This window comes from Nyctibius grandis, chromosome 6 (assembly GCF_013368605.1).
Source record: "Nyctibius grandis isolate bNycGra1 chromosome 6, bNycGra1.pri, whole genome shotgun sequence".
NCBI lineage: Eukaryota > Metazoa > Chordata > Aves > Nyctibiiformes > Nyctibiidae > Nyctibius > Nyctibius grandis.
Window position 1 is genome coordinate 53,461,932 of NC_090663.1, and position 24,161 is coordinate 53,486,092.

At 49.7% G+C, this 24,161-nt stretch overlaps 2 protein-coding genes across 2 annotated transcripts in view; one reads left to right on the forward strand and one right to left on the reverse strand.

Moving 5' to 3' along the window:
* TNKS (tankyrase) overlaps window positions 1–9,831 on the forward strand; it is a 148,241-nt gene extending 138,410 nt beyond the window's left edge. Inside the window, exons 24-27 of the mRNA XM_068402666.1 lie at window positions 755–860; window positions 1,722–1,908; window positions 2,664–2,820; window positions 4,654–9,831. Of these exons, the coding sequence (XP_068258767.1) occupies window positions 755–860; window positions 1,722–1,908; window positions 2,664–2,820; window positions 4,654–4,740 (537 nt within the window). The 3' untranslated portion in view covers window positions 4,741–9,831. The remainder of the gene's footprint in view (window positions 1–754; window positions 861–1,721; window positions 1,909–2,663; window positions 2,821–4,653) is intronic.
* Window positions 9,832–10,046: 215 nt separating this feature from the next.
* Window positions 10,047–15,901, reverse strand: DUSP4 (dual specificity phosphatase 4). The gene is made up of 4 exons (XM_068402667.1): window positions 15,505–15,901; window positions 12,443–12,579; window positions 11,807–12,026; window positions 10,047–11,583 (listed from the first exon to the last, which is right to left on the reverse strand). The coding sequence occupies exons 1-4, from the start codon at window positions 15,899–15,901 to the stop codon at window positions 11,198–11,200; spliced, it is 1,140 nt and encodes a 379-aa protein (XP_068258768.1). The 3' UTR covers window positions 10,047–11,197.
* Window positions 15,902–24,161: the final 8,260 nt, after the last annotated feature.

Genomic DNA, 24,161 nt, shown 5'->3' on the forward strand with positions numbered 1-24,161 from the left:
AAAAATACCTTTTACAAGCCCTGGTGTATCAGAAAATTGAGTGTTGTCTTTCTGAGAGAAAGTACTCTTTCTGGTTCCTTTTTTGGGGGAGAAGGAAATAGAGGAAATCAGAACAGAATTCAGTTCCTGAGCTCCAGCAAACCCCTGCTGTGTATCTGTTTGAAAACTGAGCCTGTGCAGAGCTTCTGCAACTTGGCCCAGTAAATCATATGTCCTGAAGCAAACTCTGCTTCCATTCTGCTTCCATCCTGCTCTCAACCAAAGGTGAAGTCCTTTACAGAAACCGCAGTGGTATTAGAGAGTGTGGCTGGAACGATATCTCAAGATAGATTAAACGTCTCCTAATTTCTTTCCTCAGAAGTTGTTCTTTTCATAAAAATTCAACCTAAACCAGAGAGCAGGCTTCAAAAAGCTAGCCCAGATTGTTCAACAGAGGTGAAAGCTGAGAGGGAAGGAGTTTCAGACAGTTTGTAATTCTTGATGGCATTACAAGCTCTGAGGGAAGAAGCCTGAAAGTCTTCCTTAAACCTCAGAACTTAGGCTGCAATTTCACAATAGTTTTAACCATCAGTAAGCGTGTGCTACCAACTCGTTTGAAAGACTTCAGCCTTGCATGCAGAACAGCCATGGGGTTTCTTTATACCATTCACGTATCTTACTCTTTGTTTTCCTGTCAAATTTATGCAAACTCTGTGAAACTATATTCCATTTCAATTCCACTTCAAGTATGGTTGGACTTGTTGTACCACTGCAGATTCAAAAGGTTGTGAACAAGAAGTTGCGGGAGAGATTCTGTCACAGACAGAAGGAGGTCTCAGAGGAGAATCATAACCATCACAATGAACGCATGTTGTTTCATGGTAAGGAAGTGATCTCTATCTGTATGTAATGGTATTTAAAAAAGAAAAAAAAAAGCTTACAAGGACCCACAGCCAATGTTAATGTTGCTGTGTCACCATCCTGTACAGTAATTGTATTTCTACACTAGAAACGCAAGGGTGTGGGGGTGGTAGAGTTAGTCTGTGTGGTTACTGCAATCTGAAAAGCTAAACTAGATAAAAAGTACATTTTTTTAAAAAAAAAAGAAAAAAAATTTTTTGATAAGCCATATCTTAGTCATTTCCAGTAAAGCCGCTGGGAGGATGTTATATTGCTGTGAGAAAGAATATCTTCTAAAAGAGGGGAGTAGCACACAGTCAAAGCGTTTTACCCTGGCACTTCAGGCAACCAGCAGGGAAAGGAATCAAAACCAACCATGAGTTTCAGCAAGATGTTCTCTAGAAGCATCCAGAAGTGCCTACAAATGACAGTTGCCTGAGGGTCCTCCTGCCCTAGATCCTTCTGTGATTCTGCGTAGGAAATTGGTTTTGGATATGATTGTTCTGACATCTTGCCCCATCTTAACCAGTACTGACTGCTGGAGAAGGTGTGCATTGACAAGATAAATCGTGCTGAAATGTGAGTGGGGGGAAGCTATTTAACAAGATCTGTGAAATGAGTAAGAAATATGAGTCACACGTAGGATCTTGGTATAGAATGATAAATCCCACACACCACTGCATCCTGCTGGGTATCGCCCCCTTCCAGCTGACTGAGCATGCTTTCTGTTATTTAATGGTCTATTTGAGGCAAACAAGCTCCTCTTGACATAGAGTCCTGTATTACTATAGAGCTTAACAAGTATGTATGATAACACATCGTTTTGTGTCATTCTGTTCTAGGGTCTCCTTTTATTAATGCTATCATTCACAAAGGATTTGATGAAAGGCACGCATACATTGGAGGAATGTTTGGAGCTGGAATTTACTTTGCCGAGAACTCCTCAAAAAGCAACCAATATGTGTATGGGATAGGGGGAGGAACAGGCTGTCCCACACACAAAGACAGGTCCTGTTATGTCTGCCACAGGTATGAGTCCAGCAGAGTTCCCTAGATGTAATTCTGGCTGTCTGGGTTTTTACAGTCCTGGCACAGGATGAATTGCAGGGAAAGAACAGCCACTTGAGCTTGGTCATGGCAGGAAAAATGCAGTTTTCTGTTTGTCAGGGCTGAGCAAAAAAGGATATAAAAGCAGTGTGTCCCACAGAAAGGTCAAAAATTACATCTAAGCATACAGTGAGTATAAATCAAAGTGAATTGCGGCTCAGGAAAGGGGCTTGAAACAGCAAGTTTGAAAATGAAGAGTCAGGGGAAAATAGCAATTAAACTCCAGGCACTCTCAGAACAAAACTGCAGTGCAAAGTGGTGGTCAGCAGTACAGTGTTGTACCGTGGATCAGATAATTTTGGAGGTAGTGAAGAGGACTTAATCACAGCTTTGTTTTGTGCTGGAGTAGATCAATGTGCTTTTCACACTTCGACACCTGTCCATACCCTGCTGGTAGGAACACAGATTTTCAGCTTCTTTCAGCTGCTTTATATAAAATGAACTATAACAGCCTTCACATGAGGGCTAAACAAAGTGTGTGTTTTCCCTTCTGTGTGTCAAGAAAGATTTTTTGTGACAGGTTTTATACAGCCTTAGAACTGGTTTCTAAAAGCGTTTCTCAAGAAAACCTCAAGAAATTAATTGTAACAAAATAAACTCAAAAATCTGAAATAATTCTGGAAGCATACAACTCCTAGTAAGAGATTTTAAAATGATGTTTTCTTTTTTCCTTTTAGACAAATGCTCTTCTGTAGAGTGACCCTTGGAAAATCCTTTCTTCAGTTCAGCACAATGAAAATGGCTCATGCACCTCCGGGGCACCATTCTGTTATTGGCCGGCCAAGCGTGAATGGACTTGCATACGCTGAATATGTTATCTATAGAGGAGAACAGGTACGTGGGTTAACAAGGACTGGGCATGGAAGGGCAGAGCTTGGAGCTGGAGAGGGGATGTGACTGGTTTCCATACCAGGTGTGCTGTGATAACCTGGTTGATTAGATTTTTTTAATTTAAATGTGGAAATAAACAGGGAACTGTATCAAGCCAACAAATGCTACTCCTATCCACTGAGCTGCTCTGATTTATACCATGCAGGATTGCCGAATTCGTCCTGTCCAGCACTGCTAGAGTCTGTTAAGAGTTGTAGCTTCTCTCAGTAGGCACTGGTTCTCCCATTGCATTTTACCAGCATTACTGCAGTAACAAGAACACGTGCATTTCTGGGGCTCTTGTAGTTAATGAGGATTGTGGGCGTTTTACCCGTCGATTCCCAGCAGTGACAGTGTCCCTGTATGCCAGAGACTGACCTTAAATAGCAGCTGAAGTAGGAAAGCAATCTTCAGGAGCTGATTTTTAATCTGAGTAACTCAGATAGACCCTTACTCTAGAAGAGTGGTTTGCTTGCTACTCCAGATGGCTCCAAGATTATATAATAAACTCAGGTTGGAAGGAACTTTAAGGAGGTCACCTAGGCCAGCCTCTTGTTCACGCTGAATTCAAACCAGATTGCTGAGGGCTTTCTTTGACCAGGCAGCTCTTGAAGGCCTTGAAGAATGGTGTTTCACAGCCGCTCTCAGGAGCTTGTGCCTTTGTTTCACTATCGTCAAAGGAAAAAATATGTTCTTTGTATCCAATAGGAACCTCCTCTGTTTTATTAATCTCATTTCTCCTGCTGGGCAGCTCAGGAAAGAATCTGGCTCTGTTTTCTCAGTACCCTTCCATACGTGATGGAAGATTGCTATGAGGTCTGACAAAGCCCTCCCTTTTCTGAACTGAACAAGCCCATCTCCCTCAGCCTCCTCTTGTTTATCCTTGCTCCCTCCCCCTCACTATCTTATTGGTCCTTTGCTGAACTTAGCTCCAGCTTGGTGACATCTTTCTTGTATTGGAGGGCCCAAAAGTTGTATGCAGTTGTCTAGATGTGGTCTAGCGAATACTGGCAATCATCACTACACTCAGTTGACTGACTGCACTGCTGTTGATGTACTACAGGATGCTGGTAGCCTTTATTGCTGCCAGGACACACTTGTTCTGCTTTAGCTTGCTGTCACCCAAGGGCCCCAAGCACCTTTTCAGCAGAGCTGCTTCCCGTCCTGCAATGTTACAAGGATTAGTTCATCCCAGGTGCATTTGCCCTTGCTGGATTTCATGAGGCTTCTGCTGGTCCAGTCTCCTCTGATCTGTCTAGGTTCCTCTGAATGGGGCCCTGCCCTCCCGCAACTTTAGCTTTGTTCTGGGACTGAACCTCCTACCAGCTGTCTTGAGAAAACACTGGACAGACACCTGGGTTACATGCTTTGGGTGTGCCACGTGTTTTACTGACAGTAAAGGCATTTGCAGGTCATGTGGCAAGTCAGTGTTTTAGGGTCAGGCTACATTGGGCATCTGAGATTTTTGAGTAACTTACAGGCACTGACTGATCTGTAGGATTAGCTAACAAGGAGAGTAACTCTGATTGTGAATGCCTGTTGCACACACAATTTCTGGCAGTGTCTGCATGGAAGAAACATCTTTCTACTAGCGTATTAACGAAGGTATTAACTACATCAAGCAGCTCCCACTTAGTGCTGGCTAGGTTTGAAATCTGCTTTTTCTTTTCCAGTCTGCAAATGTAGAGCTGATTCTTGCACTGTCCTTCCTGGTCACTCTTTAGTGAAATCCAAAATGTGAACTTGCTGAGCGTACCCTTGCATAAAGCAATGGTTTTTTTCTTGACTTACTTTTAGGCATACCCAGAATATCTCATTACGTACCAGATTGTGAAACCAGAAGCTCCCTCACAGACAGCAACAGCAGCAGAGCAAAAGACCTAGTAGCTATAGAGCAGTGAAGAAGGAAGTGACTTCAATCTTGGACTGGATGGATACGTGTTTCAGAAAATCAGTATCATATAAAATTCTTAACAACCTGGAAATAAGCTGTATGTCTTTTATAAAGCATTGCTGTCTTGATGAATACGATATGAGTAACTCTTGCATACTCAACTACTACTGTTCCTTTTGAGGAAAGTTTACAAGGGACTGCCTTTTAATAACGTGTCTCAGGCTCCTAGTCTCTGCAGTTACCATGTGTAAAATAATGTTGTTTTGATCTAGACTTTGGGAACATTATTGTGCAAACAGAAATCTTTATCAATCTCACATGTTAAAATTTCAGACACTACTATTCTAGTTATTTTATTTGCAGATAAATTGCATTAAGCCCATAATTTTCTTTTCAGTATACACCATTCATTTTGTTTTCAAGAGATCCTAGTCAACTATTTATTTTCCTTTTGTACTTTGAAGTTGAGCCAGAACCTTCTTAAAGATATTTTGCACAAAGTCGATTTGACTAAAATCGTTAACAATGCAATATGAATTTCATCTGAGAAGGGGCTAGGTCCAGTTCCTCAATATAGGGGTTTTTTTGCACACTTCTGAGCAAACGATAATATGAGTGAGTATAACTTTAGAGTGGAAACCAATTGTGTCAGTTTACTGCTTTGCCTGTGTGAGTTTTCTGGGGGAAGCCCTAGAAGTGTCCACAAGGGTAAAACCAGCTCTTGTGGCTGGAAGAACTTCCTAAAGCAGGTCAATGCCCTCTGCTGGCATCTCTAAAAGAACGTTTTAAAAGGCTCCTATTAAGTACATGCAGTTTGTGTAATGCTCTCCAGTTACAGTGGCGTATGGTTTTGCTGGGAGATAGGTGAAAAGTCAGAAGATTGCATACACAAGGGCATATCTGGTTCATGTCCCTCTGAAATAGGAGACCCAGTAAATGGGTTTCAAACTGATAAAGGAGAGTGTATTATAGCAGTTTTGTGTCACATCTTTGTGTGTGACATCACAGGTGAAGACCTTAAGGGATTTACAAAAATAATAATTTTTTTAAATATCGATTTTACATTTTGATGAAAAGGAACTTTTAAAACATCAGTTGGCAAGTGGATTTGCTTGCAGGTATACCAGAGAACAAAGCTAAGATTTATTGACTCTAATCCCCTTCCCTGCAAGTTCCCAGGTTTACTTCACTGGGTGGGAGAAAGTTATTTTTTAGCATTGCATAGCACAGCATCAAACAATTTCAAAAGTCCCCCTCATGGAGGATATGCATTTAACAAAAGTAGAAACCAATTTCTTTTGTGGTGTTTTTACAGCTTCAGAGAAGGTTGAAAATTGAGCCCTGTTATTTTTTTTTCTTAACAACCAGTACCAGGAGATGTGCTTCAGTGTTGAGCATGTAACAACTGGAGAAAAAAATGTTCCTTTGAACACAACACGCTGTACATTTCCCTGTCACCCACCACTGTTTAGTATCTGATGATCCAGTTCATGCATTCAGGTTTTATCCTCCTTAAAGCAAGGAAACAACAGAATAGTGTGCTTTTAGTTTGCTAAAATGTATGTGCTCCCTGCAAGTGGGAGTTTGCTGACATGTTTGGATAAAACAAACTTCAACCTGATGAGCTTTCCACTTTCAGCATTAAGTCACAAAATTTTCATTTTTAACATAAAGACATTAATGTTGAAACAGTTATGCCCACAGAGGAACTTCACCCACTCTAAAATCAGTCATTTGGTGCAATCTGGCTACCTGCACATCATCTGTTTGTAATATCTCTAAAGAAAACCTTAGAAATAGCAATACTCCAACAGATCTTGAACTTTGGGTTTTATTTTTCTTGAGCTGGCAGTGGATATATGGTTCTCGCTTCATTTTGTGACCTGATTAAATATGTAGCTTTGAAGTCCAAGCCAGGCTCTAGCCTAATTGTCCTTTTAATCAAATTGCATTGATAAAATGGGGTGCTTGTATTTTGGCTACTTGTTTAATAGTGTTAGGATTGCAAAGATCACCACTAGGCTTTGGAGCTTTGTATTCATCATTTAAGTTTGGGGTTTGTTTTTAACTTAGTTAATAATGGAGTGAGGGGATGTGCCTATCTACATTAGGGTTTCAGATAGCAGTGAGAGTGTGTGTTGCTCACCATCCCCAATTAGACATAGTTTTAAATGGTAAAACAGTTGTGCTGCTTAGGTGAGCAAAATGGTTAGTGTGGGTGTGGAAGTTAAAAGCTTTACAGCTTTCAAAAACAAGAACAAACCTAAAAACAAAAACCCCACCAAGCCCGCACCAGATTCTGTTCTTGCTTGTTGTTTCCTGTGTGCTGATTGATCTAACTGCTAGTCTGGATTTCTTATGCAGAACTTCTAGAGGATAAAAATACTGTCTGGTATCTTTGAACTGCCAGTGTTAACATATCTGATGTTCTGTGCAGAGTAAAGGTGCTGTGTGAGGAAATAATTTTGCAGTGGTTTTTGTCTCATAATGACGTGATCTCAAATCCGTCTGTGGCCAGACACAGAGGAGTACCCAGGCCTGATGATGCATCTGTGTGTTGTAGAAACCTGTGCAGGGGTAGCATCCACCTCTCCTGGCATACGTTGTTGTAGCTCCTCTTATAGTACAAAACAAAGTGAGGATCTGCCCATCAATATCGAAGTTACCTGTGAAAAAAGCTGGTTGTGGTTTTGGTGGTAGAGCTGCAGTTGGCAAGTTGTTACAGTACAGGTGCTGCTGCTTTAGTTGAGGGAATTAACTTGGTGCCTCCTAATTCTAGAGAATGGGACCTTAAAAATAGCATTGCCCCCATATCCAGGCAGCTGCTGCCTCTTGAGAAATGGAGAAGTTTTTCGACTTCCTGAGAAGGGCAGTCCCCTGATAATGGGATGCTCATTTGCAGCATTGGGTCACCAATGGAGGCCCAGTAAGAACTAAGGATGCGAGAACACGCTGGGCTAAGCCATCTCATAGTCTTGGGAACCTGGGCACCTGTCACTGGCTCCAGAAAGAGCTATTCCCACTGGGACAGAACGTGGTGTCTGCTGGGGAAAGGGACAGTTGTCTCTCAGGCCTGTAGATTTTTGTCCATGTCCCTTTGAGGCAGCGCTTTGAAACGTCTGTGCAGTTTGCAACAGGACCTTAACAGGCAAAACAGAAATAAACTTCACCACGTAGTGAAGAAGGGAGGGTTCTGCTCTCCATTGCTGAAATTGTTTCCACAGGACAGATGAATTAGGTACCTGGTGCAGAGTGACACTGCAGTCTGAATGCTGTCAACAAAACTTCTGTTAGGATTAAAAGCAGAGAGTACAGTACCTTAATAAGGTGTATCTTATTTTCTCATCCTTATTTTTATCTGCCAATCTGTTTTGATCCCAGCTCCACGGAGACTGTTACAAACCTCTTGTACGAGTTCCACTGTTTTGCAGTCACTATTGGTCTGTAGTCCAAGGAGTGAGCAACGTGTCTAACTCCTGTTTTCAATGTTTGCATGTGATGCGATTGAATCCCACTGCATTGTGCAGCAGGAATTTATTTTTCCTGCAGACTTTTATGCATTGCTTGTTGATAATGGAATACCCCAAAACAAAATTCTGCACTGAAGCAAAAAGAAAGCCCCGCAAAATGTTCTGCACTGCTGGCTTTGGTGGGCAGCAGGCACAGAAAAGGCATGTGGTATATTGGATGGAGTAGCTTCTGGAGAAGGGCACTTCCCTGGCTCTGGAAACCAGCTGATCCTACTGTTTGTTGTAGGTTAGAGGAGATGTCTGCTCCCCGTGAATGTGTGAAGTGCTGAGGGATGCTAACATGTTGTGCCACTGCGTGGCCTGCAGGAACTACTTAAGACAGTGGCAAATCTTCTCAAGAAAGACTCCATCCCTGCAGTGAAGTCAGAGCTCCTGCACAGTACATGCACTACCTAGAATTTCCACATGGGACCGTTAACAGAAATTACCCAGAACAGATTTTTCCAAAAGATGGGTAAAAGGAAGGGTCCAGCCACAAAGCAGATTAGTTTGAACATTGCTACTCATTCTCAGAAGCTGAAGGTCAGGAAAAGTGTAAATTTATTTTTAATAGGATTTCTTCCTTTCCATGCTGCTTCGCAACAGAAAATCTAGCTCAGAAATCTTAAAGGGAACTGCATCTAATGCATGCTTCAGTCACTTCAAGCAGTGCTGCAGCCCTGCTGAGGAAGTCGTGGGAAAGTACAGGTGCCGTTCTAGCCACAGGTAGTGAGTGGCTTGTGAACATCCATGGTCTTGAATCCATTGATGGTCGGAGGTGGTGGTGGCTTTGGCACAGTCCAGAGCATGCTCCTGGTCTTTCAGGGAGCAGCAGGAGACGTGCCCAGAGATGGAGTGGCAGTGTTCCTGCCTATCTGAACACATAGTAGATGTAAAACCTAGAGGATCAGGGGGCAGCATGTGTGTGTTAAAACTTCGGAAGCACGGTGAATGAGCCCACAACTCAGTAGAGAACACGAGAAAGGCATGCATTTCCCATTACACATGCCTGTCAGGTCGTATTACCTTGACTGGTTTTGATACATCTATTTCTGTCTTACTGAACCTGTTGGTGGCAAGTTTTAGTGTTGGTTCCATTAATTACTAATGTAGTTTGATTAGAGTCTCTATTACAAGGTAATTTTGATGCTTTGTTCTTAATATCTGCAGAACTTCCTTCAGCTTTGGAAATTGAAATGGGGATTTTTCTGTGGCACAGTCCCATAAGCTTCTCTATCTTCATTCCTAATTGCTTTCTCTGCCAACCCAAATGGCAATGTACCTGGGGGTTGAGTTTTTACACCTTTTTTTTGTGTAACTTGTTTTCAGAACTAGCCCTGTATGTTTCCTCTCTTGGTTCCCAATTACCTGGAGCTGGGATATCATTTATTTATTTCCTCCTTTACCCTTTCTCTCAAAGAAGACAATAGGTAGGTTCTCAGCCTACCTATGTGGTGGACTTTAGGTAACATCTCTGTAACAACCGAGTTTGATCTATAAATGTGCTTGGCTAAATGTCTGATCTGCAATACTTTAATAGTTTAAAATTCAATAAATACATTTTTAACAGTTGCTCTGTGAAAGCTGAGTGTTTGCATAAACTGCTATCCTGTCTTGGTCTTAGGACAAACCTGCGCCAGCCACAACTGTTGAAAACTTTTATTTTCTCCGAACAATTTGTTTTCTCCCTCCCTCAGGCAATAAATAAAAAGTTAATTTCTAAAAAAAAAAAAAGGAACAAAACCATACATATGTACATCAGCCACATAGGCATCTTGTCTGTTGGATTGGACTAGGGGGGAAGGACGGTGGGAAATAAAGCTCCAGGTGGGTAGATGAGGCATGTTCTAGGTTTGGACTGAAAACTGCAGCAGTGTTGCACAGGTGAGCGAGACCCAGCTCAGGTGGAGAAGGGCAAATGAATGCTGTACAAACAGCCCAGCCTGTGGCACATGCCAGTCATAAGGTGGGGGAAGTTCAGAAATGATGGATGGATGGATGACATCCCTGGGCCAGCCTCTCCTCCACCCAGCTGCTTCTCTCCATTACAGCCCAACCATGTCCCATCCTGCTCCTTCTGGAGGAAGAGCAGCAGTGGGATGGGTAGAGAGGAAACTGAACAGGGTAATCAAAAGCCCAGACTGCTGCCCCCACGCCTTCTTTCTCTTAAGCCACAGGAGATTGGACATCAGTTCTGCAGGAACGAGAGATCCACAGAGGCAAGAAAAGAGGCATTTAGGACTGCAACTCCCCCTCCAAACCGCCTCCCAGCCCCAGAGATTGCTTTTCCCCACAGGAATGGGCTCAGCTGGTGACTTGGCAGGTGCCTGCCAGCTACTGCATTGCCTCCCCAGGCACTGGCAGGGGTGAGGCTGGCTGCAGGCAGCCCTGTGCCACTACTCCTGCTTCCCCCAAGGCCCTGGCTGCTGCTCTGCTTGTCCCCCAGTGTAACTGGCTCAGGTAAGCAGCACCCACCACATGCACCCATGTCGCTTTTGTGCAAGGGGGAAGACTGCTGCACAACAAAAAAGAGCGTGTGCCGGCTTTTCAACCCAGATGAGCTAGAGGCAGAAATAAGGGGAGAAGGGGAGGTGTATCTTTTTTTTTAAAAAAAAAACAAACCAAAAAAACAAGACAACAAAATAGGGATGGAAAGAGATGAAGACCAGGCACTTGAGGAAACCCACTATACTATTTTTTTCCTCCTCCAAAGAGCCTGGACAATGTCAGGGTTTGTGGCTTTTACAACTTTCCTGCTTTTAAAACATAAAAAGCAAAAAAAAAAAACAAGATGAGGTAAGAAATTTCTCTACAAAAAAGACATCGAGTCCAGGGTGAACGGCAGTGTCCAGCACTATTGCTTAACATCATGGGGCTCCACACCCACCTGCGCCCTCCACGCCTGGCACTATCTGCCTGGCTGGCCCCAGCCTCTGAGCTAACAGCTGGGTGACGTGGTGATGGGGCTGTGCAGGTACGGGAGGCTGCTGGGGGTGGCATGGACACCGACAGAGACTGGGAAGCTGAAGACAAACTGGGAGGTGGGGGTGGAGGTGGCCTTGCCCCGCTCCCGCAGTGTCCCCGAGGGGCTGACAGCTTCCACTGCGCATGAGGTGGCCAACACCTGCGACTCAAACTGCAGCAGCTGCCCCATGAAGCTGAAGTTAGGGGAGATGATGCTCCGGCGCTGCTTGACGAACTCAAAGGCCTCCTCCAGCTTGACACGCTTCTTCATCATCAGGTAAGCCAAGCAGATGGTGGCGGAGCGGGAGATACCAGCCTGGCAGTGGACTAGGACCCGGCCGCAACACTCCTTCACTGAGTCTGGAGGGCGACAGGGGATGAGACATGAGACCAACACCCTCCCAACAAAGCCCAACCCCTCACCAAACCTGCACGTGGTGGCTGACCTCCCTCCCACCAGTGCAACACATGGCCTGGACCCTGCTGGACCCCAGTCCCCTCTGAGCCAAGGGCCTCACATCTTTGAGGCAGGAACCTCCCCCCCAGTGAAACATGGACACAGCTCCCCTGCACAGGCACTCACCGATATACTCAATGGCCTCCATGAACCAGGAGCTGATGTCAGCTTTGTGGTTATCCTCCACGGGGATACACTTGTACTGGTAGTGCCCCTCAAAGTGGTTGGGGCAGTCTGAGGAGACGTTCAGCAGGGCTGTGATGCCCAGTGCATCAAGCATGTCCCGCCGGGCAGCGTGGTAGGCGCTGCCAAGGTAGAGGAAGGGAAGGATTTCCACAGGGCCACCCTGTTACAGAGAAAAAACAAGAGAGAGGAGGGTGACCAGGGGGACAGCAGCAGGCAGGACACACATCCAGATGGCTTGGAGGTCCTGAGCAATGTAGGAACCTGGCACCCTGATCCAGGGCCCTCAAAAGAGGGAGCAGAGGCTGCCTTTCTGAGCTGTTAAACCCATTTCAGCCCTCCCCCTCTTCATCCTGTTGAGGAACAGGCAGGTGTGGTTAACACGATTTGGGCTTGTCCACTCCCCAGGGAGCACAAACACTCTGGGATCAGGAGGACCACCATGCTCTCCTAGGAGAGGAAAGGGAGCTCTGGCTCTGCAGGCCTCAGCTGAGGGAGAGCACAGGGACTCCAGCAGGACTAGGTTGCAATGCTGGAAGGAGCAGTCAAAATAGCTGAGCACTGGGCTTCTAGACATACCTGGTCATGAAGGGGGGTCCCGCAGGAACTGCAGCCCAAATCCAAGGGCTCGGCGCTGGTGGGGGGTGACACATTGCTCAGGGACTTGGTTTTTGCACAAAATTCAGGGTACTCTGAGGAGAAACGCTCGTAACCCCCTGCAAGAAGAGAGGCACGAAGTGTTATCCCAGGCTACATTCACAGCACTGCAGAACAGCACAGCCAAAGCTGACACGGCTCACCGTGCCCTTTGCCACTAGATGATGCTACAGTGATGGAGAGTGGTCTCCTGCCCCAGGATGAGCAACCAGGCTCCTGGCAGCAAGGGGGGAATCCTTCAGGCCCCACCACTCCCTTGGAGCAAGAGCTCCAAGAGCTCTGCAATGCTCTTGGCTGCCCAAAGTCTCTGGTCCAGGGTTTAGTCCCCTGCACGCTGCCAGCCAAAACCCAAGACCAAAGCCAAGGTTGCTGTCTAAGATGATAGAGGGAGGATTTGTTGCCAGCATCCTCTGACTTGAATGGGAAAAGCTGCTCCCAGGCCAAAGACTGTTCAGTTCCCAGCTTTCCCAGACACAGCATCCTGCCACAAAGCACAGGGAGGTCTCCCACTTTCCCAGCCTGACCCGCCAGCCCACCGCTCCCAAGACAACAGGCCCGGGAAGCCCTGGCACTGGCCAGGTATAGTGAGTGAAGCTAACCCCACAGCAAAGCCACTCTCCAGAGAGAGATGTCCCCTGCCGCTCAAGGACACGGGTGCAAGCTGAACATGGAGGCGAGCGCCCTGTGAAAAAGCAGCCTGCTCCTTTGACCTTGCTGCGAGGGGGATAAGCAAAGGTGACCTCATATCTTCCCGAAAGCAAAACGAGCAAACCCCATCGACTTCCCAGGACAGGGCAACTGCAGTGTTGGCTGCAAATAAACACTTCTGGCGAGATTTCCTTCTCTCATTCAAACCAAATCAACAGCCCTGACATGCTTGTGAAGTCTGACCTTGAACCTTAAAACCAGTGGAAATCAGGTATTCTACTGTCACCATTGGAATCTAGCTAGACCAAGCCCTGACTCCCGGGATAGCTCCTGAAGACTCACCCCAACTGCACAACCTCTGCCTGTAGATTTGGGCCTGCCAGAGCACCCGCAGCCGTACACATACTCCTTACCCAGCCTTAGCTCCGAGACTGCCCTGAACAAGGCTGGATGTTCAAAAGACAAGCAAGTGCCTCCAGCAAAGCAGCCCAGGAATCCTTAGGCAGCTAGAGACCAATACTGCCAGCATCCCAGGGTCCTTTATGGTTTCCTCCCCCTTCGCAAGGTAGGGCTCTAGTACCTTATAAAGCATAAATAAGCATATGCATCACTGAATTTGCATTGTCCCACCCACATGGGTGGGTGGGACAGTTTGCCTAGGCTGTGTTTCCAGGGCCTGACACCCCTTTGCAGTCATACTGGTTTGATTTGGAGGAGCACTCAAAAACAAGTGCCCCTGTTAGACATTCTTCAGGAGGTCTGATCCTAAAAATCCAGATCTACCACATCCCACTCTGGTGGCCATCACACCATCCTGAGAGGGAGAAGCTACCCAGGGTGATGCGCAGAAATGGGCTCCCTCTTTGGAAAAATGGAGTGACCCTTTCAAACAGTCAAAGGCATTTCTCTTCAGTGTAGATCCTGGCTGTGCACACAGGCCCTGCTCAGCACAGGAACTATGCTGTGCTGGTGCCCATCACCAACCGAGACAGGTTGTTCTACAGGGAACCTGGTAGCAGTCTGATCTGCACAAAACAGATCCGGGTATTCATCGTGATCTGCACCCAACAATTCTGGATTTGGACAGGCACCGTGCTGGGTTAGCATGGCTCTTGTGAAATCAGAGCGAGCCTGATGATTTTAGTAACTCTGGTAAACGAGGAAAAGGTCTCTAGTGCCAAGACTGAGTCTCTAGGAGCCCGTTTGTTCAAAATAAAGGATTGGAAACCCCAAACAACCTCCTGTGAGAACCACAGGGGCATCAGAAGTCCTCAGCTGACAAAGGCCACCCTTGAAGCACAGCAGCGTTTCCTGCCACACGTGTGGCTCCCACACCATGACGGCTCATGGCGAAGGACCCGAAACCATGTACCCAAGTGAGCCCTTGCTGTGCAGGCACTCCCGCCGCAGCACATCGTATGGCATCCTTGGAACAGCTCCCGCTGTTTTTACTGTATCTAGTACAACAGGAGCACTAGCTCCTCCATCTATCAAGCCTCTTAATGGATTTGCTACTCTGCGTATGCATCCTCACCCCTGCTGTAAGTAAACCAAGGAATAAATTAACTCTCAGGCTGTAAACAAAAAAAGAAAAAAACCCCACAGAGCTCATCCAGGAACTCCAGCTGAGCATCCCCCTCCCCTAAATCATCTCATGGCAATTCTCAGGACCAGCAGCTCCGACTGCTCGCAGCATCTCATTTAATACGTGCAGATGCTGAGAGCATGGCGGGGGGAAAGCCCCGACTGCCACTGTAGTCACAACAGGAGCACCCCGGGGGTTTTTGCCCGCTGCAAAGGGACATCGGTGTGACTGACACCAGGTCTTTGGTCCTGCACAAACACCTCCTCTGCACCGTGGGGCTGGGGATGCACTCAAAGAGGGGGGATCCCCCCCTTCCATCCGGAGTGGCTTGTGCCACCGGGTTTGCACCTTGCCCGCCGGGCTCTGCGTGCCAGCCCAGCCCGCGGCCGGGTCCCAGGCAGAGGCACGGGGCCTGCCCCGCCGCTCGCTGAGCCCGCGGTGGCTCAGGCGGCGACTCTCTCGGGCCACCCACGCGTGGGGTGGGTGGCCGCGCTGCCGACTGTCCCAGGACCCCTCCTCCGGGGCCACAGCCGCGCAGCCTCGCTGGGTGCGACCCCTAGACGCAGCACCCCCCTCCCTCCGGCTCCCAGCTCCCGGCAGGACGGCCGGCAGGAGGAGCGGCACCGGGGCGCAGGGGCACAGGGCCCCCGTCCCCGGGCCGGCGGGGGGGCTGCCCGCGGCCGGGTCCCACCAACCACCCCCGGGTTCCCCCCACCGCAGACCACAGCCGCCCCCCAACTCCCGCCAGTACCTGCCAGGAGGCGGATGTCGGCGCGCGCCGTGTCGCGGCGGAGCGCGCGCACCACCAGCGCCACGGTGCTGTCGTCGCGCAGGGCCTCCGCGCGCGGGCTGCGCTCGTCGTACACCACGACGGCGGCGTAGAGCCCGGCGCGCAGCCGCGCACGCACCTCGCCCTCGGCCGGCAGGATCTGCTCCAGGCTCACGGCGCCCTTGGCCCGCCGCCGCACGATCGTGTTGCAGCGCACGTTGAGCGCCCCGCGGATGTGGCCGGCGCTGTGCGCCAGAAAGGGGCGGCAGTCCAGCACCAGGCACCGCCCGGGGCCGGGGCCGGGGCCGGCCTCGTCGCGGCACACCAGGCGCCGCAGCGCGCTGCCCTCCATCTCCCGCAGCCCCTCGGTGGCCACCATGGCGGGGCGGGAGGGGGGGAGAGGGGGGGGCGGCGGGGCCCTGCGCCAGCTGCCGGCGCCGGTACCGCTCGCGCACCTCCGCGCGCGCGGCGTAGCCTTTACTACCGCGCCCCCGCCCCCCGCCCCGCCCATTCATCCCGCGCCGGGGCCGCATGAATGGACGGGAGGCGGGCGCGGGCGACGTCACCGCCTCCATTCACAAAAAAAAGAACCCCGGCCGCTCCGCCTGCCCGCCATGTTCCCCTCGCTTTGTGAATGGGGGACAGCGGCGGGCGGGCGGCGCCGTGGCTGGGTCACCGCGGGGGGGAGCAGCCCTCGGGCGGCACGCCCGCGCGCCGTGTCCCCCCCCGCCGCGACCCCCGCCGGGTCACACGCGCTGCGGGGCACGCGTGCGCGCACACGTGTGCACGTGGGTGTACACGCACCGCTGGGCACACACGGATGTACGCGCACACGCACACACACTGTAGAGCGCGCACACACACACACACACACCCCCCGCGGCGGGCACACACGCGTGCACACGCTGCCCACACGCCTCTTTGCCCCCCTCGGCCCTCAGCTCCCGCGGGGGCTGGCCGGGGGCTGCCGCGGCAGGCGGCACTCCAGCAGGGCCCACCGACAGCTCTGCGGGGTCCCTCTGGCTCCGTGGCTGCCGCCGCCGCGTTTTCCCTGTCAGAAATGACAGCTCGTCAGCTGCAGAGCCTCAACAACAGCACAGCACCCCGTCGGGGAAGCAGCCCCGTGGAAGACTCTCCGATTTCATTTCTCACGTGGAGGAACACTATTTTTGGCTAAAAGCCAGAGGAGCAGATTCACAGCCCTCAAGTGACCCCAAGAGGGTCTCCCCATAACCACCACCTAAACACCAAGCAGCCATTTCATCCAGAAGTCCCCTTTTGGGCTGCTTTCAAACTAAAGCAATGGCGCAGACCCCAACACCAACAACTCTACTCAGGGCATTTCCTGCAAACAGACACTCGCCAGTCCCAGGTGAGGCTGCTTCAGAGCCTTGAAGGTGCTCAGCTACCTCCGTGTGGACTGGACATGGTGTAAGGCTAAGGGCCCAATGGTTATCCAAGCCCATCTGCCCTGGTCCGTGCTTTCCACAGAGGGCAGCCTTTGGGCAGTCAGCTTGCCTTCCCCTCCCCTGCATGCCCAGTAGCTGTTTATTTCAGCAAGGCAGGGTAACACCTTGCTGTGCCTGCCTACCTGGGAGGAATCCAGCCTACCATGCACGTTTGAGGCCTACAGCTGGTGACGCTCCTGTGTCCCGCTGCTACACCTCCCTTACGCTCTGCTCTCCGACCGCTGACAGATTCTCCCCTCCATCTGCATCAGCCTGATCTTTGCGCACCTGGCTTTTGTGTGCTGTGTCAACCCCTCACCAGTCAAGCCGACTCGGATTAGCTATGGGGGGAACATAGCTGCCGTTTGTGTAATGCACCCCACTCCATGAACATATTTGAGGCTGTTGCCTAATACAACAGGGTTAGAAGGCTAATCTTCTCCTGTTCCAACCTGCATCAGATGCAAGGAAAGAAGAAACCTATTTTTACTGAAGTAGAGCAGACTCTGACTGGCCAGTGATAGGGACATGCCTTCTTCCTTCAGAGAATGCTGTCAGAGACCAAAAAACAAACTGAGAATCTGATTTCAACCTAATTAAAAATTCTGCTCTCGTAGCCGTATGACTTGAACTCAAGTTGGACCACCAAACATGTCTTAGGAAGCTTTATTTAAGAGTTGATGCCAAAATATGCAGTTATATTTGCTCCTCTGGGCAGGAGATGTTGGCCACCACCACGTGATGAGCTAGCCGGCTGCCTTCAATGCCTTCTGCACTATTCAAGCCAGCTTTTGCACTAAAATTGTGTGACCAAGGGCACAGAGAATATGACCTTGAAGGCAGGGTCTGACATCCTAATTTTTCCCTTTCTGGTCCAGCTCATGGCTGGGACAAACTGGTCTGAGGTGGGAGAGGAAGGCAACATTGGCATGAGTGCAGGAGGGGGGGATTTGGGCTGCTGTCCCTGGATGTTTGCATGAGCATTGATGGAGGACATTATTTCAGGATGGAGCATGGATGGATGTGTGTGTGTGTGTGTGTGTGTGCATGTGCATCTGATGGAGACTTCCAAGTGTTTCCACCCACGTGCTTGAACTCTCCTCTCCCCGTTGTGCATCCCCACCTGCTGTCTGTGTGGAGGTGGCAGGTTCTTGACCTTTTCTTCCTGGAAAATAAACTGCATCCAGCCAGGCTGTTGGAACTGCCATTGTGCACCTACACCAGCTGTTCCCACGGTTGTGCTCCTGGCTGGTCACATCTGGAGCTGATACTGCTGTGATGATGGTGGCTCACAGACAGCTGGAAGTGGAGAAACTGAAACCAAAGGTGAGAGTGCCCAAATTGGACCAAGTCAGGACACACAACTGGAGGAAAACAGTCATCTCCCTCACCACAGTTAGCTCAAAGGGAAATCTAATTAACTTTGTCTGGGGAGGTGTTACAACGAGACAGCCAAAAGCCACTAGAAATGCAAGGCAGAAGCCATAAGGCAAAAGAAGCAGCACAATTACCTGGGGTGGAGGGGCAGCGGGGGCAGAAAGGATTGGGGAAAAGGGAGGGATGGGGATAGGAGAAGGCCATACGGCTTCATGGCCTGACTTTGCAAACCTGGAGAAGTGTGAAAGCAAATATTGCTGTCAAACGGCATCCATATGGCGTGAACTGAAATATATCCAGCTGGAAAACAAACAACCAAAAGAAAAGAGAGAGAGCAAGAGGCATTCATTTCCTTTGCAACAGAGTCAAAGAATTGTCTTTTATAGGGCCCTGGCCAGAAGAGGCAATTGTGGAAGGAGGCTGGAGGGAAATGAATTGTCAAAGGAGGCACATATTTGGATGATTAAATGTCAATATGTACCTTGAATTAAGGAAAAGGAGTTTACACCTCATCTCACCATGGCAGTGAAAATCAAATTAGAGCCAGGCTGTAAATTTGCCAGCCAATAGACACCAATTTGGCTACATAAAGGCTTTTCCTACCCAGAGAAATGCTGAAGCACGAGTCCCACTGGGTGGGCAATGGCGGCTGTGGGCAGCTGGTAAGCTGCTGAGCTCAGCGAGCCCTCTGGGCTCCTCCAAGCTTTCCTGGCTCTGCTACCCCGCCTCCTGGCCCCAGTGCGCACACGTGGGGTCCTGGCATGCTGCGTCATGCTGCAGGTGTCAGCTACCCGGCCGATGTGTCTTCCCCTGTGCCACCTGGGCTGGAACACCAGCCAGCATTTTGTTATGCTAGAGTTTTCCCAAGAGCTTGTTCCCTTCCTCCTCCTGGTCAGACTGTCAGCCCGCTGTACGGCTGTGGGTGGACAAAGCACAGAGCTGTGTCCCAGCTACTCTTGGCACATGGCAGAGGTTGCAGTGTAAGGATGCTGCCACCTTCCCCCAGCAGCTCCCAGGTGTTAGCAGAAGGGTTGAGTGATTTGCCCTGGCATGCACAGGAAGCCTTTGGCAGAAATGAAAGGCAGAATCAAGGTCTTAACAACTTGCAAGCCTGCGCTCACCCACAAAACCCGGCCTTCCCTGAGTGCCATGGGGTCATTGCTCCGTTCTGTCCTCCTGCAGCCCCTTACAGTGCTCCTTTCGTGGCACCTCTCTTTCTCACAGCTTTCCAGGATGGGGAAAGCATCCTCCTGTCTGCAAAGGGCAGTGTGGCAGTGAAAGAGTTAACAGATTCATGTTAATAAATTCAGGCTCTCTTTTCCTCTAGGGCCTATTTGCATATTAATGGCGGGGAATTGTAACGAACCTGTCTAGGGAGGCTAAAGGGAAAATTATGCAAGGTTGGCTGAGAAGGTGGAGGAGGGGAAAACGTTCGTTTCTAGTGCGTTCCGACCCCTCAGCTGCAAAAGCATGTGAGCAACCTGAGCTGCAGGGCAGCGCCTTGCCCAGCGTGGGACACCCTGGGAGTGAAGGCAGTACCGGAATGCAGGCAGCTATTCGGACCCACAAGCATCCCCTCTGCGCTGGCTCCTCAATGCTAAGCTTCACATTGCCTCAGACACGCTTTTATTTTAAACCCAGGGCCAGCAGATTTCAGCGAGAAAGTCCCAAATAATCGCCCTGTCCTCCAAGGCATCGGGATAAAATGCAGCTCTTGGTGGGCTGTCAACAGAGCAGCCCATCCACAACTTGTTCTCATCAGAGGATCTCTCAGGGCTCTTCAGCAGCGCTGTGCTTGGTGCGGGGGGAGCCAGGGAAGGGGATTTGACCCAGGCTGTGCCTCCCTTTCCCATCCCTGCTCCTTCACACCAGGCTGCAAGTAGCTGCAGCACATGCTTGAACCCTGCCACAATCTTTGTTGCCTCAAGCCCCAAAGCCCCACACACCAGCCCAAAAGCCTCTGACAGCACATGAAACATGCCAGCTCGGCTTTCTCTGCTCTCTGCTGAGGGCTCCATTTATAATCCCCACTCCAGTGAACTGCCCTACAGATTTTATCTCAAGAAGGACAAATAATCTGTTGCTTTTGCCCTGCAATAACAGATAGAATGAAGGTTTATAGTCATGGGGAAATCAGCTATAAATCACTAGATAGGAGACTAATCACTAGACCCCTGATCTGACCTAGATTAGGAGATGAAAAAAGCAGCCTTTATTCCCAAAGGCAAAGCAGTCCTTCTTCAGAACAGCAATGGGGTGCTCCATGTACCCCCATAGCTGCAGCTGGTTTGTGCCCATGCAAATGTGATCAAGGCAGGACCCACTCAAATTAGCAGGATGCAAAGTGGCCCAAGACATTTTCTGCTGCAGGTTTGGTTTCCTCTCTCTCTCTCTCTCTCTCCCCCCCCCCCTCACTGCCTCGTCTCTGCCTGTAAAAGTCATTGCGGCTCTAACCACACTGGGTGAGAAACGTGAGCTCTGAACCAGGAGGGTCAGTGAACAGGAGGAGGATTTTAAGAGGATATATGGCTTCTGCTAAATTGTTAGCTCAGGCGGTTAATTAGGGCTGGTGTTAGTGGAGGGCAACAGGCCTAAGTGCCGCCTGTGGAAGCAGAGAGGCTCGCTCCCCCAAATCCCCATGCTGTTTCTTTTGGACCTGTTTGGTTTTGAGGGGAGCTGTGGGGGGAAACAAACGGCAGAGTTTGGAGGTTAGCTGCTGGCAGCATTCCTGAGAACTGGGTGTGGGTAAAGGCCCACAGATCTGATGCATCACTCCAGCTTGGAAGGACTCAGGAGCCCACTGGGCCCACAGATGTGGCAGACTTGCCCCTCAGTATCACCAGGACCCAGAGACCAGCCCTGACACAGGGCCAGCAGGTGCAGAGCCAGTCGGACTGTCCCCGGACAGAGCATCTTCCAGCACGTGGTTCAATGTGAGTGGTGCCCGGTGGGATGCAGGGTCATTGCTGAACTTTTCCACAGCCTTGGCATACAAGGGCAAGCCACATCAGCAAGCTGCTTCCTGACATAAGAATCTGCATGAGCTCTCCTTGACATTTCATCATTTTTGATGCAACTGTGGTGTGTGCCGGCTGTCAGACCTCATCAGTACTCTGTGCCCATCCCCTTCAGTCTCCTGCCTTCTCCAAAAGCCTTGAAGCTTTCCCCATTCCAGGTGTCAGGGTACACATGATCTGTGGTCATGTTATTACCACCATAGATTATAAAGCAGATGTATAAATGAGGTGGATAAAATGAGCACATGGGTCCCTTAATCCCAAAATTTCAAGTCCTGTGGGGATTAGACTACTATCTTTGGCTGCAGGATTTGGGGATGCAGCAGAGCCGGAGAAGTGAATCCGTGGAAGCAAGCTGATCCCCTCCTCTCAGTTTGCTGTGAGACAGACTCAGTGTATGGGATCAGCTTTGGAAACTAGACTGAAGCCAGTAAAGGTTGCAGCATTTTGACCTTTAACATAACCTGTGACATTTTGTCTTAACACACATTGGACCCACGTGGTTGTGAAGCCCTGAAAGCCTCCTGAAAGCTCTCTAGCCCCAGTGCAGTATTTAATTGCAGGCATGCAGATCCTAGCAGCTGCCTTCTTTGGGGACATCGCTGTTTGCAAGTTGAAAGAGAAATGCCTCACTTGAATCTCCCAGTGTTTGATTAAGCGTCTGGCCTCTGTGATAGGATTGAAGCTGAGCTTTGAATGACGTTTTTTGCTAGGAAGAAAGGGCTGGGGAAAAGACATTTCTCCCTTGGGCTTAAGATCATAAATAAGGCAGTGTTATGTAAGTGTGACTATAACCTATTTATACATTGTGTCAGACTCATACAATCAGGCTATGAATGACAAATCTCCCACTAATTTCTATGAATATAACAGTGGTCCTTATCTAAGTTTTGATACAGCAGTGGAAATGCGTGTTGTCTGTCTCAGCAGCACCTGGGACTCCCCTCCAAATCATACTGAGGGAGGGGTGACCTGTGTCTGGCAGTTCATCTTATACAGGCACAGTGGGTGCAACTGGCTTCAGGCAGCTCCCTTGCACCCATTCCTGATCCCAAGGCCCAAATGGCAGGCACCCAGGGAATGGAAACCTGCTGCCTTTCCTGGGGTGAACCTGGTCTCTTGTCCCTCAGGCAGTGGCCCAGGCAGGAGCTGGGCTCCTCAGAGGCTATTTCAGCAGCACTGTGCCAGCAGCACTTTGCCCTGTTACGAGGTGTGGAGATGCTGAGTGTTCACCGAGGTGTCAGGGCACGGGAGCCAGAAGTGTCAGCTGGCAAGGTCAAACCGACGTAAGGAGCACCGGCTCACACGCAGTGTTAACCAGGGGAAAGCCTCACTGCAGGACCCTGCACGGGCTCAGGGTTTACAGGGATTCAAAACCAAAAGGATAAACTGGAAGCAAAGCTCACCAGGGGTTACTAAACACAGGGAGATTGCTGAGCCAGAAATGTTCAGAGGCTAGAGGTGTAGCTGGAGTCCTTAAGGCATACACTTGCCCTGTTTCTGTAGATCTGTCCCTAATATTGGTGCCGCTCAGTGTAAAGTCGCTGAGCAGAGTAGTTTGAACCAAAATGGCTACGCTTAGGCTGATGCAGCCTGAGCTGTGTGGGTCTCACTTGGTTGGCACAGCCTGATGCCTGCCTGGGATCAAGGTAATGGCAACTGTATGTAAAAAAATCAAAGGAGGATTCAAACCCAGAAATGACTCCTGAGGCCCAGAGAAGCAGTCGTCATAATTACAACAAGACAAAACTCCAAATCAAGTTCAAGTCTAAAGCAAGGCTTTTTCCTTCTCCATCGCCTCCCAGTCTGGGCTCTGCCTTGAGCACTGTCTCAGCATGGCAAACAATTGCACATCACTGCTTCTCCCACTGCTGGCCCCTGTGCCAGCAGCCACAGACCCCGGTGACCTGAGCATCACAGCCATCCATGGGAGGCCGTGGCAAGAGGACAAAGTCTGAAATCCCTGTGGGGCTCCTTTGTGCCTCCAGCTAATCTTCCTTCCCTGCTTCACAGATGATCTCAGCTCCCACTGTGGCCTCACACAACTCTGGAGGGAACGCATGGCCCTGGCTTGTCATGCCCTGCTGTCCCCCACCGGAGATGCAGCAGCCGTAGGGTCAAGTGTGGATGGCCCAGGGGGTCCGAAGTGATTGCAGCTGCCATGATGTTTTCCTAGACACCCCCAGCAGAGCCCTGTGACTGATTCACCTCCTGTCTTGGTGCATCAGGCATTGACTCACACCCAAAATGCATCAGATGGATGTATCCGTGAAGGGCTTCATGGACTTTGCCCCAAGCGTCCCCACTGAACTTTGAAGCTGGGCGTTCTTTCGGAGGGGGAGGTGGATGGGAAACTTCTGCTGGCGATCGTCTGTGCCTCTGCAGGAATGGGGAATCGGGGTGGACAACTCTCCCAGCCTCCTGCAATTTGTTTCTCAGTGGTTTCCTGTGCCAGCGTGAGGTCTCTCTTGCAAAAGTAGACCTGATCTGAGAAAGGCCTGATCCTGCTGCCTCTGCAGTCGTGACAAAGCCCTTGGTAGCTCCAGCAGGGACAGAGGGAAGCAGCAGAGACCTCAGGCTTTCAGGCTGCTGCCAAACAGATGCTCTCACGGCTGAAAACAACTTCTGCAGCAGTTGGCACGTAGACGGCTAGGCGCATGCCACAGCCTGGCTGGCAAGAGCTTATGCCCTTGAAAATCTCTCCCAGGAGCTCGCTACTTCTGCACTCTGCTTTGCCCAGTGAGTTCATAAAAGGGAAAAGAAAACCCCTAACAGAATAGAAAACCCTCCCACAGAC